Genomic DNA, 15,937 nt, shown 5'->3' on the forward strand with positions numbered 1-15,937 from the left:
TGCCAACATTGCCAACATTTTCACATTCCATCTAAACTAAAAGGTCATCTGTACTATAAAGGTTGAGTATTCTGTTCTCACATAACTTCTGCACTATAAAAGGTTAAGTATTCTGTTCTCGAATAACTCATATGCCTTTGTAGCACAGCCAATATGATGGGTTTATAAACTGAAGGTTTAGGGTTGGAAACTGCTATGGAACTTTTTCACACTCCAACTAAACTCTAAAAGGTTAAGTAATTCGTTCTCACTTGCATCTTCCATGCCAGCGTGGCTCAAAAAATAAAGTCAGTGGTTTATAAACCGAAGGTTCTAGGTTCAAATCTCAGAAACATCTCAATAAACTAAAACAAAATGACAAAATCAAACTGGTGACTAAAGAAAATCTGATTCAAAATAATGCCTCGATAAAAGCTAAAATGGCCATCAGAATTGATCAGATCAAACTGATTAAAGAATCTAATCAATAAATAATATGGAACAACGGGATAAAAAAATAAAATGCACAAGAACACCACTTTGTTTAATATGTAAAAGTATTATTGGAGCTCCCTCTGGAGGTGGGTTCCCTCCCTCCTACCAGAGCCAAAAGAGAGTGAGGAGCGAGGTGGGCTCACCTTTAAAGATCAAAAGTAAAGATTACCAGGCCTTTCACATTGATGAAATGTTTGAGGTTATATTATATTTAAGGTTGAAGGGAGAGGTGGCAGGTCAAAGGTGAACACCACACACAGCAAACACATCTCCCCCTGACAGAATAACAAGTAAAGATTTACCAGGTCTTTCACATTGATGAAATGTTTGAGGTTATATTATATTTAAGGTTGAAGGGAGAGGTGGCAGGTCAAAGGTGAACATCCACACACAGCAAACACATCCCCCCCTGACAGAATAACTGAACCTACAGAAATATACACGATATACCGTAGGAACATATACACTTCACCAATATAACCAATACTGAATCATTATGGGAAAACCACTATCAACTGGTAATAGCGGCATGCGCCCTGCTGTGATTCTAGAAGACTGTCAATGTTTAGCGGAATAAAATGCCACAGATGGGAAAAGATACTTTTAGTGTGGGCAGGTGAAATATTATGTAATACGTTTAAGTTTCTAAAAGCAAGCCAAGTGTCGACTGTCAAGTCTAGGCAGTTCTCTTTACATAATACATTATTTTTATTATTATTACTATTACTATTACTATTATTATTATTATTATTGTTATTATTATTATTGTTATTGTTATTATTGTTATTATTATTATTACCCTTATTATTATTATTATTATTATTATTATTATCTATAATCTAATATATTATATTAGTGTGTGTGTGTGTGTGTGTGTGTGTGTGTGTGTGTGTGTGTGTGTGTGTGTGTGTGTGTGTGTGTGTGTGTGTGTGTGTGTGTGTGTGTGAGTGTGTGTGTGTGTGTGTGTGTGTGTGTGTGTGTGTGTGTGTGTGTGTGTGTGTGTGTGTGTGTGTGTGTGTGTGTGTGTGTGTGTGTGTGTGTGTGTGTGATGGGGGAGATAATTCACCCTCAGTGGTCTAACTCTAACACATCGGGCACTAAGACCATGTAACCACTAACCACCCAAACTACTGTGGGGGCTACTTCCGGGTTGGGTACAGTCAAGTGAAGTCCACGGCACGCCAGCAGTCATCAAACTGTACTGTACAGTAACATACACTGAGCACAGGCAAGTCACAATCTATCTATTATTTTATTTACCAACGATTACTAAACCATCACTGCACTGCCACATGTAATGCAATGAGAGAGGCTGCCAATGCCATACCACGTCATTATAATATAGTGTGACTGAATGAAATGAATCATGTACAATAATGCCTCAATGAGTGTGTGATACTTATCTCTGGCTCTTGCGAAATTATTTCTGTCCTGAGTGACCATTTATTATAACCTCCCAGGTTAGCTGTTATTCATTCATTCGTGATATTACAGTTTGACTGTCACAGTGTCCTTTGTCCCAAGTTCCCAACCCAGGGGTGTGTGAGTGCGAGTGTGCAGCATGCATGTCTTTTGTTTTAAAGGAGTTTGAGACAGACTGGTTGATCAAAGACTTTGGTTTTACATGCAATAAAAGTCGACACCCTACACCAGTGGTTCCCAAAGTGGGGTCCGGGGACCCCCAGGGGTACCTGAGGGAGTTCCAGGGGGGACCCATCTATTTTGTTCATGTTCATAAAGTGCTAAAGTGTTTAAAGCAGTGGTTCCCAAACTTTTTCATGTCAAGGACCCCCAAATTGACACTACTTAGCCTGTGGACCCCCATTTGAAAAGATATGCCAGGGACCCCCATAAGAGAAGACGTACACATTTAGACGTCTACATTTAGATGAGAGGGTACCTGGAAAAATATCTACCCCAAAAGGGGTACCTGGTCCAAAAAAGTTTGGGAACCCCTGCCCTACACCCATGTAAACTGTTTAAAAGGTTAACCAGGATAGGATCACTTGGTCAGTTGGGCGCAAGCCTGTGGAGACGTGAGCCACTCTGCTGGCTGGCGTGAGTCTATGCTGTAGTGTAAGCTGTACTTCGTTGAAATAAACATCATGGAACTTCATCTCGTCTGTCTGCCGTGCACATTTCTCTCCTGTATGGTATAAAATATACGACATGATGCAGATGATTAACAATAATTTAACTCTTGAGAGCATAAAATGTCAAATGAACCCGGGCCGTAAGACATGCTGCTGTATGTCTCCTTCTGACTCTCCTCTATCCATCAGCAATGTCTGGAAACCCTGCAGTGGTGATGCGAGTGGTGGCCTCTGCCTATGCTGTGGCTGAAAAGGCTGGCTCCATTGTGAGGAGCGTCCTCCGCAGTGGAGAGCTTGGTATTGTGCAGAAGGTGGGAGCAGATTCAAAATACTTTCTAGTATTTTAGAATCTATGTCAATAAAGGAGGCAACTACGGTATAGGGCTCTGCAACTGTCAATTATTTTCTTTCGTGATTATAATATTGTAATATTGTTTGATTAATAACTGTTGCACCTCTGGAGGCAAAAATGCTGTGCATAGAAATGGCACCAAGTCACGAGAATCACTCAATGAATGGATGTAAGAATTTGAAATTCTTTTTGCCCTTTTGATTTTAAACAATAAGGTAGGAAATAGGAATCATACCTCAGTTACACTAATTTGGTGTAATTAGAAACATCTGTCTTTCGGGGACACGGTGGCACATTCGTTTGTGCTGTCGCCTCACAGCTAGAAGGTCCTGGGTTTGATTCCTGCTGGGGACATTGTGGAATATATTAATAATATTAAATAATATAATAATATAATAAATGTTTTTACTGGAACTTAAAAGCCAGGTATTAGAAAACAACAAAAAATGTAATTTCTCTGCCAAACAAAGTTTTTCTTTTTATTTCCATGCACAGACTGGGGTTAATGATCTGCAGACCCTGGCTGACAGACTGGCCCAGCAAAGCATCTGTGCCTCACTATCTAGACGCTTCCCTAAACTCACCATCATTGGGGAGGAGGTGAGTCTGTAAATTAGGGATGACACTATCCATTATTTTCTTTGCAATGATTCTATTGATTACTTTTCTTTATTAATCCAATGATTTAGAAGCATACTTCTTATTTATATTTTGTTATTTTTTTAATACAAATTGGACCAATGAATGAATTATATGATCTGTCCACTTATTTACGTCCAAAAAGTGACATCAAAGATTTTTGTAGCCTGGTTAACCGTTCACCCTTGAAATCGCATTTCTATTTATTTGTGTGGAGTCTCGACCCTGCTAATGCATGGTTGGCTGTGGGAGTACAGCGTTGACAGACAACCCCTTCTGCATAACAAAAAAGTGGCGTCATCTCCAGTCTCCAACCAGCTATTTAAAGAGGAGACGCTGTGAAGAGAGGGGCTTTTATGGCTTGACCTCGTCTTATCACTGCTTGCATTTACTTGGAAGTATGTGCGCCACGCACGATGTTGTAGGTTGTGCTCTATATAATAATTATTATAGAGCACTTTTTTGTGTGTTTTTTGTGTGTAGTTTTAAACTTTCATATGCTGTAGGATCTTCCAGACGAGGAAGCAAAGGAAGACCTTCTAGAAGATGGCCAGGCTGAAGACATCCTCCAGAAGACCTGCCCTGTGCAGTACAGTGATGTCAAAGAGGAGGAGGTAACAGTAAAGAGCATTAGCGATATATCGGTCAGGTTGATATAACTGTCATTGACTTCTTTGATGACAATTATGCAGCTAATGTGTCCTGAGGTTTTAACTCTGCGTCCCATTTTTGAGCAATTTCCAACAATATTCTTTTTAAAGGCTGATTTACAAGCTCACAGCGTGACACGTGAGGTTGTAGAAAGTTTTGGAATAGGGTTTAAATAAAATGTTTTTTGTTTATTTTAATTTTGAGGGGCGCTAGCATGCCCAGCTTTGTGTGTACCACGGAAATTATTTGATTGGCTGAGCATCAAGTCAAGATTCTAATATCAGGAGGGGCATCGAACCTAAAAATCTGTCAGATAGAGAGAGTGAGCCTATTTCATGTACTGTACATGGGCAGTTTACAAAGTATAGTTTTATAAATAGAAATGTACCAGTGTTGCATCCTACACATTGCAAAGGATGTCTAGTCATTTTGTCACAAATGATTGATGTACATTTCAATTTGTCAGTGTTGTCAACAGCGGGTTGATGTAGTCACTTGGGAAGTAGACTCTCGAGACAGACTCGCATCAAATTAAATGGAAAAGAGGGCGCTGTTTTTCAATCTAGGTTCTCAGATTGCTTGGGAAGTGACAGCTTGCTAGTTGCTACTGGCTCTTTAAACACTACAAGCAACACACTCCGTATGTAATGTTCTGTGCACTTGCTGTGACCAGGAGGGGATTGGGAGTCCTTAAATAAGTTAAATCAGTAGGTCAATGTGGATTTACCTACTGATGGTCAACAGCCTCAGGTGATATATAATTTAACAACATTATTATTATTTTTTTTAAAAAGGTCAGAAATTAATACGGTTTCTGAATGTGTCTTCTCTTAGCTGGTTGTGTGGGTTGATCCCCTTGATGGCACAAAAGAATATACAGAAGGTAAGCACTTCACCTGTTCATTACATCTGTGCATGCACGTGTGTGGTGTGCATGCATATTTTCGGCCTGGTGAGCTGAGACTGTTTATTGAATTATGAAGCTTGTGGTCTTGATGCTTAATGGGCATTTTCTGTCTGTTTACCATTGCATTGGCACTCATATCGTGTCTGACACTTTTAGAACACATCCATTCCAGGCTTTATTGCATATGGCCTTAGCAACTATAACTGTAGTAATATTGCTGAAAATTATGGTAGTTTGAGCCAGGGCAGTAATGTTAATGTTTATTGGCAGATGTTTGACACTAGCAGATACGGCATTTATGATGTAAATGACACTACATCATAATGTCATTAATAGAAGAAAGATTGCTAACATAGCATTATCAGGAAAGTCCATCCATGGAGACAGTTTCAGCTCACAATTCTTGGAAATCTTGTTGCTAACAGGAGAATTTGTAAATTGTTAGTACCTGCGTGGAAGTGTTACTGATACATTACTGGTAGCTATTGGCCGAGTGCACCAAGCCGCCAACTTACCGGCAGCAAACTAGAAGCCTGTATGTTTTATCGACACATGTGTTAAAGTAATTTTTTCCCTTTACATTAGTTCTTTTTTCTCCCTCTACGTTTTAATTGAAAATCTTTTCTGGGGACTGGGGAGTAATTTGGGGTTTTTCAGTCTGCATTTTTGCACTTAGATTCACGACTGATGATGAAGATTTTTCCCTATCTAGCTTCCTGTCTATTCCTGCATTATCTTTCTCTTCTGTGCCTCTCTTTTCATTTCATTCTTGTTGCCCAGCTGCAAAGCGTCTGCATCTCCCAGATGACCCCCAGATGCCCCTGAGAGGGTCGGACAGCTCTCAGCTTCGCAGTACTGCTCTGTGTATGGCAACAGAAGGCACTGGGACTGTCTGTCTAGATAATAGGCTCATACTGGGCAGGGGAAAAGGGCATCTTCAATGAAAGGCCTCCAGGGAAGACTAGCTAAAATATGTCATTTTATAGTATACCCTTTTAAGTGTATCTTATTTATGTCCTCCAGCTGCAAGCTGGAGGACATAATACTTGCGTACTCACAGTAGGAAGACAATTCTACAAAAGTATATTTACAACGGTGTCAACTGTTTAGTGTTTAACATATTTTGTTGAAGTCCCTCTACTGAATGTCTCGTCTTTTAAATGCAGGGCTCCTGGATAATGTGACTGTACTCATTGGCATTGCATATAAAGGCAAAGCCATCGCTGGTATCATTAACCAGCCATTCTACAACTACCAGGTACAGTTGCACTGGAGTAGGGTCTATTGGGCCACCCGGGCCATGGCCCAATCAGTTTAGAGTTGGCCAAGTCTAACTTCAAAAAGAGAGGGGTGAAAAAAAACCAAGAAATTGCATTGGCAGCCCTTCACCCCCTGTGTGTGCACATTTCTGTTAGTAGCGAACCACAGCAAGCTGCCTTTGTTTTAAATGGTCCATCATTACCATTGCGCTGACCCCCACCCCGCGCGCGTTCCAGATTTTAATTTTCCCAGTCAATAATTTAATCCACACTACACCCTTGTACAGTAGTATATGGAATGATACTGCAAGCGTGTCTTGAAAGAATTCCCTCAGACCTTCCACTCTTGTGTCCTTAGCTTGGAGCAGAGGCAAACTTAGGGAGAACTCTGTGGGGAATACCGGGACTTGGAGCGTTTGGATTTCAGCTTCAGGAGGTCGCAGGTGAAAGACGCATCATCACTACCACACGTTCCCATAGCAACAAGATAGTGACAGACTGTGTGGATGCCATGGAACCTCATGAGGTCATTAGAGTGGGTGGAGCAGGAAATAAGGTCAGAAGATGAAGTTTAAGTTGATGTGCATGAATTGCAATAGTCAATCCTTAAATCATCAAAATAATTATATTCATCAGTGGTCATTGAGTTTGAGTACAGTTAATTTCATGACTGTGAACTGAAGCACATGCTTGCTTGCATATTCCTCATCTGATCTGCACAGATTGTTCAGCTGATTGAGGGGAAGGCCTCTGCCTATGTCTTTGCCAGCCCAGGATGCAAGAAATGGGACACATGTGGTCCTGAAGCAATCCTGCGAGCCGTGGGAGGTAGGAAAAAAATGAAACCTTCCCACATATTAACACCTGCAGTTCTGTCATAGTACCAACTTTCCAAATGTGTATTATTGCTTATTATAAAAAAGTATCCCAATACATAGTCCACATAAAACAGTAAATTGTATTGGTGCCATCAATGTGTAAAAAATACATCTCACAAAAATATATTATTTAGAAATACGTTTTGACAAACAAGCTGCATGTATGCTGTTGCTTCTTCTACATACATTACATAGGAATTCAGATTATTTTCTGTTCTTGATATTGTGACAAGGCTTGCACAAAATTGTGATTTATCTTTTGTACGTAAATATTTATATGGTTCCTCATTCTTTCCCTCTGCAGGAGAACTAACAGACATGCATGGCAATGCATACAGCTACCATGCTAACGTTAAGCACATGAACTCTGCCGGGGTCCTTGCTACACTGCACAACCACCAGTACTATGCCAGCAGAGTGCCACAGTCAGTGCTGCAAGCCCTCACGTCAGACTGAGGTCAAATTCACTCAGAAAGTGCAGGGACAAAATTAGACTTTGTGGTGCTGCAGGGACTCAAAACAGAGATCTCCAAATTACTTTATTTTTTATAAAATCAATTGTGTTTTTTGTCTATTGCAAGACTAATATGAGACTGTTTTGTGGAAGAATGGAATATTGGTGGATGAAAGTAAGGAAAAATCACCATACTGTGAGCTTTGACTTCTGAAGAGCATGAATTTTCACATTCCATAGAACAAAATGAATAACCCCTTCATTGTACATCATTGCAATTCTCAGGATACTGACCAGGACCAAGAAAATAATTATGTATAACTTAAATCCTATAATTGATCGATTTGATATGCTGCATGCCATGAGTATAGAGCGCCGCAGTCCCCGCCCCCTTTCAGAAAAGCGAGTGGCCCAGGAAGTGAAAGCCCCATGCATTCTCCCATCGGCACTTTTAATATAATTTATTTAAAGACGGTTACGCCGCGGACAAAGCCAATTCGGATCGTGACGAATCATGACAATGAACACAATATTTTGGGACGATCAAATCATTAGAAAGAAGAAAAGAAAGTCAGGAGACAACACTATTTGTTTTATTTTTCGTCTTATAAATTATTTGATCGGCCCAAAATATTGTGTTCATTGTCATGATTCGTCACGATCCGAATTGGCTTTGTCCGCGGCGTAACCGTCTTTAAATAAATTATATTAAAAGTGCCGATGGCAGAATGCATGGGGCTTTCACTTCCTGGGCCACTCGCTTTCTGAAAGGGGGCGGGGACTGCGGCGCTCTATACAGACAGGTATTCTTTATTCTGCTTATCAAAGAGAAATTGTGGTCATAATACCACACTGTTTTACAAACTAGATGAAAACCTTATAGCCACCAATTATTACTTCAACCTCAAATATGACCTGGCTAAAACCATAGTTGAATAAAATGCATCAGCAGTAGTAGAAAGAGGAAAACATTTTGAGGCTTCAGAGGTTGAATGAAGCAAATGTAATTAGGTTGATTGAGAACATGTGGCAAGAGTTCATAATTCAGAAATACTATGGTCCTTTGTTTGTCTCCTGTTGTGCAGTCATCATCAGTAAGTAAATATCTTTGTTAAACACCTTTAGTAATGATTCATTTATTGGTTATATTGGTGAAGTGTATATAAATTATGTTCCTAAAGATGGTTTTCAACAAGAACCTAAATGTGTCTTAATGAACCCTGATCATCAGTGGGTGTATTTGTAGATTGTTATTCTGTTGACACTTTGCTTGCTTTTAGAAACTTGACATTTTACATTTATTGTCACCCCTTTATTTATCCCAAAATCTTGAAAAAAGAAACGATGTGTCGGTAAGGTGTGTCTTAAAGGAAACTATTGTAGTATAGTTGGGCAAAGAAATAAAAACAAATCTGATTTTTATTGCCAACACCAAAAGTATCTTTTCCCATCTAGAGCATTTTATTCTGCTAAACAGGTCAGACATGATAAACAGTCTTGTAGAAACACAGGCCACTATTACTAGTTGATGCCTTGCCCCTTTAAAACATTGTAACGTTATCAATTGTTACCACTTTGCAGTACCTTGCCAGACAGACGGTCAAATGTGAAAAAGTTGGCATCACGTACATTACCACACAGAAGGGAAAACAATACAAAATTGTTATTCAAATTAGTTTCCCTTCCCAACAATCTAAATCTAAATGTGGTTTTGATTCACATAGTGTGTCCTGGTTCAGCAATAATTCTCTGTACAACTTCTAAAAAGACAACGTTGGTATGACTGCACTCCATTCTCTCATGACACAAATAATGCACTTTTCATAAGGAGCATATCATCACCGTCGGGCAGAAACCTTGTTATCTCTATATGTCAACCTTTTCCCCACAGATTAATGCCGTCCATCGTACAAGCGTGTCAAACAAAAGGAGTGAAAATAGCTGATCTACGACTGGTAGATAATCTCAATAAATTTGGTGTTTTATGACATACAATGCCTTACTTCATCTTAAAAGTGTCACGCAAAAGTAGTGAAAATACTACATATATCTACAAGCTCCAACACGTCTGGTCGGCTATTTTCAAACAAGGTTTTCACCCGACAGAAAGAATATACTTTCTTGCCTGGCATCCCCTCCTTTTTCCCTCTTCACCTCACCACCTACTCAAGTGTCACAATGCAATGCATTATGAGAAAGAGTTTCACAGAATGTTCAGTTATTTTCACTGAATGTGTGCGTGTGCCTATGACATGCCCAGAATAGGGATAGGGTTAATCAGATGAATCCATGACAAATCATTAATTATTTCACAAAAACATACAAAATGAAGGGGTAGATGAAACATCTAGTTAAGCCTAACTGAAGCATGAATTGTGTGATAGGGAATCCAACTACCGGTAAATATTTGTCATGTCTTGCACACTGGTGTAGTGCCTTTCCTGTCGTCTTGGTCCTTGATGTCACCTGGTTGGCTGTTGTGTCATGAGTCATGACGTGTCATTTTTGTTGTCGTTTGTGTATGAAATTGCTTCAAGAAATAGACAGACATTTAATGTCAATTTACCATTAGTTACATTATTGTGTGAAACCAATTTCACTGGTCTGTTTGATCTGTATGGATTTATAGTATGGTCATCAATCACTGAAAATATATATCCCAATCGTTAAAGATGTGTGATTTCAGTGAGCAGCCAGTAGACTGTATCCCATTTCTCCTTCCAATTGCTCTGCAGTAATTGTGCCCAGGATCGGCTGGCAGTCTGGGTTGAAGACAGAATAAGCGCTCATCTCTCCAGGTTTGCGTTCAGCCGGGCTCCGGAGTCCTTCATAGAGCCAGTAGAACAGGGAGATGATGAAGAAGGCCATGCCAAAACCCAGTTCAGCAAACAAGCCAAGAAGAACCAGCCACAGTAAGACCTTTAACAGAGTCAGATTTGTGAATGCAAACTGTCTTGATTTCAGCCACCGGCCCAGGGCACTGTCCAGCAGCCAATCTGGACCATCCTAGTGAGGACATAACAGCATGTCATGTCAAATACAGCACATCTGTAGCAAAATACTTACACGTTTAACTGTGGTATTGGGGCCCACAAATGGGACACATGTCCAGCTCAGTTGAACCACAAGAGCACTATGTTTTGATGCACATTCTTTTTAATAATCTTTGACTTATATCAGGGGCACCATAAAGGGGTCATGGATCCTGGAACAGGCCCGATTTTTAAAGAAATAACACAAAAGTCCAATAGTATGGTGGGTGTGACTATACTGACTGTTATCAAAACGTCTCGGATCACAGTGGAAATGTAATTCCATCTACTGTGCCAGCCCCTATGTATCACCATTTAACTTACCTTGACTTGATTCTTCTCTCCGGAAATGAGAGGCCTAGTGTCTTCTTCCAGTTCATGTTCTTGCTCGACAGCTTTAAGTTCACTTATTGCACTGGCGGATGCAGCAGATGTGTTCTCTTCCTTCATTTCTGTTTCTGGTTGTTGAACAGTACAGTCACTACTTGTCACAGCATTGGCAACCCTCCTCCGAGCTCTGAATTCTGCAAGCTTCTGCTCCATAACATAAGCTAACAGCTGGGTGTAAAACCGCTCTGTTTACGTGGCGGTGGGAAGACAGCTGCTGCTAACACACATTCAAGCTCCGTTAATCAACAGTAACAACTTAATGTTTCATAGCATGTTTTGAATGAAATACGGTTGGTTATCCTCGATGCAGAATGCAGATCCAATATATCAGACAATGATTGTACACGCGGACATATCCACTGCTGGAGGTTGTTTACCTTTCATTCCAGTTTGCACCCGAAAGCAGAACGTTAGTGTCGTAAAGAATCACATTTTGCCGCAAACATAGCGTTTTACGACAGATTTTTTATTTACCTTCCTGGGCTAGGTCGTTTTCATCTCGGTGTGGTGAGTTGTCTTACTTCATTACTTATAAAATATAATGTAACACATTTCATGATTAACGGGTTTACCGTATCTAAACAGCTCATTTGACTGCACATAACCTCATATAGGTTGCTTAGCTCGATAGAGGAAGCTCAGCTGACCCTGATAACTAAATGCATGTATGGAAGAAAATGTAGTTCATATATTTTAGCTTAAAGCTAACCGTAAAAAAATGAAATAAAAACGTTTGTGAATCTGTTGTACTAGCCGTCAATCATATCGTCAATCTAGCCGTCAATCATGGTGTTGTTGTGATGTTCCCAAAGGGATTGTCAATTATCCAACAACAAACCTGATGTATTCCGCAATTTGCGGCTACAGTAAGACTGTGTTTACTGTTTATACCTTAAAACACTTGTCATGTGTCATTATTTTCCCACAGACATGGCCTCAGCCCCAGCACAACAGCCCACCCTTACTGTTGAGCAGGCAAGAGGTCAGAATGAAGTGCTTGGTTTGTTTCTATTTTCCAACACCATTGCCAACACAATGATTTGTGTTTTAATCAGACAAATGAAAAACAGTTCATGTGTCTGCCGTGATGGTGCTAAAAATAATACTACATAACACCTTTGCTACTACTGTAATTATATATAATTATAAATGAAACCCTAATCATTGTACACAGTTATTGTTTATTTTATAATTAATAATTATTAATTGTTAATTGTGTTCTAATATTATTTTTATGTGTTGCAGTGGTGCTTAGTGAGGTCATCCAGGCATTCTCTGTCCCAGAGAACGTGGCACGGATGGAGGAGGCGCGAGAGAGTGCCTGTAACGACATGGGCAAGATGCTGCAGCTTGTGCTCCCTGTCGCCACTCTGATTCAACAGGAGGTCATCAAGGCCTATGGCTTCAACAATGAAGGAGAGGGTGAGTCAACACCCCACACCCCTTGGCTATGACCCGACGAAGATGTAATTGAAACATCGAAACGTTGTCGCTTTTTACCTGCACCCTGTTAATAAAGTAAGGGTCAGCTTCCTCTGTCCGTGGCTGTGCTCGAAGATGTGCCTGCGCTGATAGTGACACCATTTGTCAGCCTTCTGATTGGTCCCTGACTGACTAACCAGCAGACTCTTTCTGCATTGTTCTGCCCTGGTTCCGCCTTGTTTATGTTGAATTTGCTAAAACATAATTTTTGGGAAAAAACTAAAAACAAACGTATGCCCAGTCACCATGCTGCACCTGTGAGGTTCCTTTTTACTGACACCAAGTTTAAAATAAGAATTGAATGCACCGAATATAAATGCGAAGGAACTGAAAAACACGTTATTTTATGGTAGTGGATGGAGGGAAAGGTTTTTTGTCCAACCACAAAATGGCAACCAAATGGTGTGAAGAGGGGCACAACCACGGGTGGGACTTGACAAAGGGTGAACCTCACTGTCAAGTCAGGTGTCCGGTGACTATACGTGTTTCAGAAGAGACACATGTCTATTTGTCTACATCTTCCCCAAGACCAACCAGTGAGATAACCTTTCCACTAGTACTGCTAGTGATTTTGTTCATTCATTCATTCACACATCATGCTCTGACAATGTTTGTGTGACATTGTAGACTTCTTACATGTGCGATATATTTCAATTCATGCATTTCCCTACTTTGTGTCACCAGTCATCCAAAAACGTACTTAATGTTGTGATATATAATGTAACCATGCCTTTTTTTACGTTCTCCATAATGTTTTTGCAATTGAACATTTACATTATGCTGGTATGATGAAAGCCAACGAGGAGAGAGCACAGTATGTCGTACCTTTAGAAGAAAACGACCACGAGTGTGCATTTACAGTAACGGTACAACACAGCTATTCAATTAGTTTATTCATTTTACTTGTAGAAAGGGAAATATTGAGGCACAAGTTACACTATACTAAAATTGGTACAGACATTAGGGCTTCTTGAATAACAGTTTTCATTTTAGAAAAGCATGAGGTGGATCCAATTTAGATTTTTCCTTGATTTAACCACTTGAAACATTTGCAGAAAATAGCCAAATTACTGGCTTCAGATATTTTCTGCACATATTTGGTGTAGAGGGGGAAAGCACGGACCAAGTGTATAGATCTGACCTGTTCAACTATTCATACTCCAGTTTTGGGTGATAAGGTGACCACCGAAAACTACCACATGACGTCACACCGTGGTGGTAAGCGACTCACCGCTCACCCAAACACATGTTTTTACTGTTGTCACCTTATCACCTAAAACTGGAGTATGAATAGGACTTAAGTAAAGAAGTTTTACGTGGAATATATTGTGGCAATTATGGTGGCAGCCGGAAATTAGACGGCACCCGGGAGCAGTATGGGTTAGCGCCCCAGCCTGTGTCTTCCGTGAGGAAGAAGCCCAACAAACCCACGGTGAGGCCTTTAGGAGGGCTATGCAAGCCTCAAGCGGAGCCTGCGGCACCACCAAGGGCAAGGTGGAGCCTGCGGAACCGTTGCGGCTTGAGAATCCACCATTCCTGAATAAAGTGCCTGGTGCTGGGAGTCTGGTGCAACGCACAAGGCCTGACCTGGTGAGAGCAGGAGTGGACCTGGTGAGACGTAGGAGGGGCCCGGACAGGTGTCAACCCACAGAGCCTAGTCCTTTCATGTCCCAGAATGGTACCTCCCAGTCCCGGCAGAGTAGTTCAGGAGGAACGGATTGTGTGGCCCTGGTTTTTCCCTAATGGGACTTATCGAGGGTAGCTACTGGGACGTAAGTCGGGACTTGATCACTCCCGGCTGGGTCACCTGAGTGAGGGGTATGATGTTGCGAGACCCGAAACACATCACTGAGGATACGTCCCAGGTGCATCCATTTATGTATGTATTTTTTTATATCATCTTTTCAAGAATTCAGTGCTCAGTTAAGCCTAAGAAAAGTAAAGTCATTCATTTCAAGTACTGTATGGTTACCTTTCAATATAGCATGAAGAAAAATAATCAAAAGCATGTGGAATGGGAAGATTCAAAGTCCCATGTTGAAAATTGACTGTTTTGCTTCCTTTTCAGGTGTCTTGAAATTTGCCAGATTGGTGAAAATGTATGAGACCCAGGACCCTGAGATTGCAGCCATGTCGGCCAAACTAAAGTCTCTCCTTTTGCCACCGCTCTCCACACCACCTATAGGGGGAGCCATAACAGCATCGTAAAATGTGTACCAATACTAGTGTTGCTGAATGGATGCAAGACTTTGACAATGGGCAAATCTGAACATCACTTTCATCTAGTGCTTTTGACCTTTTGGCACTGCCCTCTAGCCATCATTAATTACTAATTGTATAAAGATTTGTTGTTTGAAGCTTGGATGTCTGGCTATTCAGATGCAGTAAATGTTATTCAAAACTCAACCACAATCCTGATTTCCATTCAGTTCAACCAGGCAAAAGGTATACTACTGTAAATTGCTTTTTTAATGTTTCAGTATTTATTCGTTACCATTGTGCTCATGTCACTGAACCTTAAAACATTTTCTTTATTCATCTTTTATACCATTTTGTATGCTGTTTAAAGTTGCCTGTCAATATGTAATAAAGTACTTTGAAAATGTCATCCATGGAACTCATTTTTACTGTAAATGAGCAACAACTTCCGAAAGAAGAACTTTATTATTGCATTATTATTGATATAGCCTAGTACAGTGATACTCAACCTCATGCCCGCGGGCCACATCAGGCCCGCGGGACCATTATGACTGGCCCACCAATGAAAATCTAAAAAAAAGAAAAAAAGATCTGGAAAATGAAATAAAAATAAATAAATCTGAATGAAGTTATCTTTAATTACATTATAAGTAATTAGTAACTATTAGAGTTGTACTGGGGGATGCAATGCAAATGAAATACATTTGCATATTCCCTGACATTTTATAGCTAAACGGACAGAATTCTATTTTATTTGAATGATGAAACCCAGCTGCCATTAATAGTTGGAAATGGAAATTGCGGAAATGGAAATTGCGGAAATTGTAATTGTGGAAATTGCGGAAATGGTGGAAATGGAAATTGCGGAAATGGTGGAAATGGAAATTGCGGAAATGGAGGAAATTGCGGAAATGGAAATTGCGGAAATTGCTCTTCACTTATAGCTATCTATTTTCAGGTAGATTGTTTTATTTTACTCAGTCAGCCATATCACTACTCATTTTTTTTCATGAAAAAGGTCATAGCTGGGTAATCTATTTTCAGGCAAAATGTGTTTATTGTATTTTATTTTACTCAGCCATAACAATTTATTTTCTGTTAACCAACTTGCTGGCTGGCAGGCAGGC

The 15,937-nt window shown here is 40.2% G+C and overlaps 3 protein-coding genes across 3 annotated transcripts; 2 read left to right on the forward strand and 1 right to left on the reverse strand.

Moving 5' to 3' along the window:
* The first annotated feature begins 1,616 nt into the window (after nucleotides 1–1,616).
* On the forward strand, nucleotides 1,617–8,074 carry bpnt1 (bisphosphate nucleotidase 1). The gene is made up of 9 exons (XM_080790829.1): nucleotides 1,617–1,702; nucleotides 2,757–2,878; nucleotides 3,415–3,519; nucleotides 4,065–4,172; nucleotides 5,044–5,092; nucleotides 6,283–6,374; nucleotides 6,734–6,931; nucleotides 7,098–7,203; nucleotides 7,558–8,074. The coding sequence occupies exons 2-9, from the start codon at nucleotides 2,759–2,761 to the stop codon at nucleotides 7,707–7,709; spliced, it is 930 nt and encodes a 309-aa protein (XP_080646955.1). The 5' UTR covers nucleotides 1,617–1,702; nucleotides 2,757–2,758; the 3' UTR covers nucleotides 7,710–8,074.
* Nucleotides 8,075–8,484: 410 nt separating this feature from the next.
* Nucleotides 8,485–11,512, reverse strand: saysd1 (SAYSVFN motif domain containing 1). The gene is made up of 2 exons (XM_080790431.1): nucleotides 11,064–11,512; nucleotides 8,485–10,713 (listed from the first exon to the last, which is right to left on the reverse strand). Exons 1-2 carry the CDS (start codon nucleotides 11,280–11,282, stop codon nucleotides 10,390–10,392), a joined length of 543 nt encoding a protein of 180 aa, XP_080646557.1. The 5' UTR covers nucleotides 11,283–11,512; the 3' UTR covers nucleotides 8,485–10,389.
* Nucleotides 11,513–11,605: 93 nt separating this feature from the next.
* Nucleotides 11,606–15,219, forward strand: grcc10 (gene rich cluster, C10 gene). Its single transcript, XM_080790438.1, has 4 exons — nucleotides 11,606–11,636; nucleotides 12,058–12,111; nucleotides 12,375–12,551; nucleotides 14,680–15,219. Exons 2-4 carry the CDS (start codon nucleotides 12,060–12,062, stop codon nucleotides 14,817–14,819), a joined length of 369 nt encoding a protein of 122 aa, XP_080646564.1. The 5' UTR covers nucleotides 11,606–11,636; nucleotides 12,058–12,059; the 3' UTR covers nucleotides 14,820–15,219.
* The last annotated feature ends 718 nt before the right edge of the window (nucleotides 15,220–15,937 follow it).

This window comes from Protomyctophum bolini (assembly GCF_963924005.1).
Source record: "Protomyctophum bolini genome assembly, chromosome: 19".
NCBI classification, from domain to species: Eukaryota; Metazoa; Chordata; class Actinopteri; order Myctophiformes; family Myctophidae; genus Protomyctophum; species Protomyctophum bolini.

Coding starts and splice junctions, on each gene's coding strand:
- bpnt1 (XM_080790829.1), top strand. CDS start 2,759: ATGTCTGGAAACCCTGCAGTGGTGATGCGAGTGGTGGCCTCTGCCTAT. Junction 2,879..3,414: donor AGCTTGGTATTGTGCAGAAG/GTGGGAGCAGAT, acceptor TTCCATGCACAG/ACTGGGGTTAATGATCTGCA. Junction 5,093..6,282: donor CACAAAAGAATATACAGAAG/GTAAGCACTTCA, acceptor TTTTAAATGCAG/GGCTCCTGGATAATGTGACT.
- saysd1 (XM_080790431.1), bottom strand. CDS start 11,282: ATGGAGCAGAAGCTTGCAGAATTCAGAGCTCGGAGGAGGGTTGCCAAT. Junction 10,714..11,063: donor GAGAGAAGAATCAAGTCAAG/GTAAGTTAAATG, acceptor TGTCCTCACTAG/GATGGTCCAGATTGGCTGCT.
- grcc10 (XM_080790438.1), top strand. CDS start 12,060: ATGGCCTCAGCCCCAGCACAACAGCCCACCCTTACTGTTGAGCAGGCA. Junction 12,112..12,374: donor TACTGTTGAGCAGGCAAGAG/GTCAGAATGAAG, acceptor TATGTGTTGCAG/TGGTGCTTAGTGAGGTCATC. Junction 12,552..14,679: donor CTTCAACAATGAAGGAGAGG/GTGAGTCAACAC, acceptor CTTCCTTTTCAG/GTGTCTTGAAATTTGCCAGA.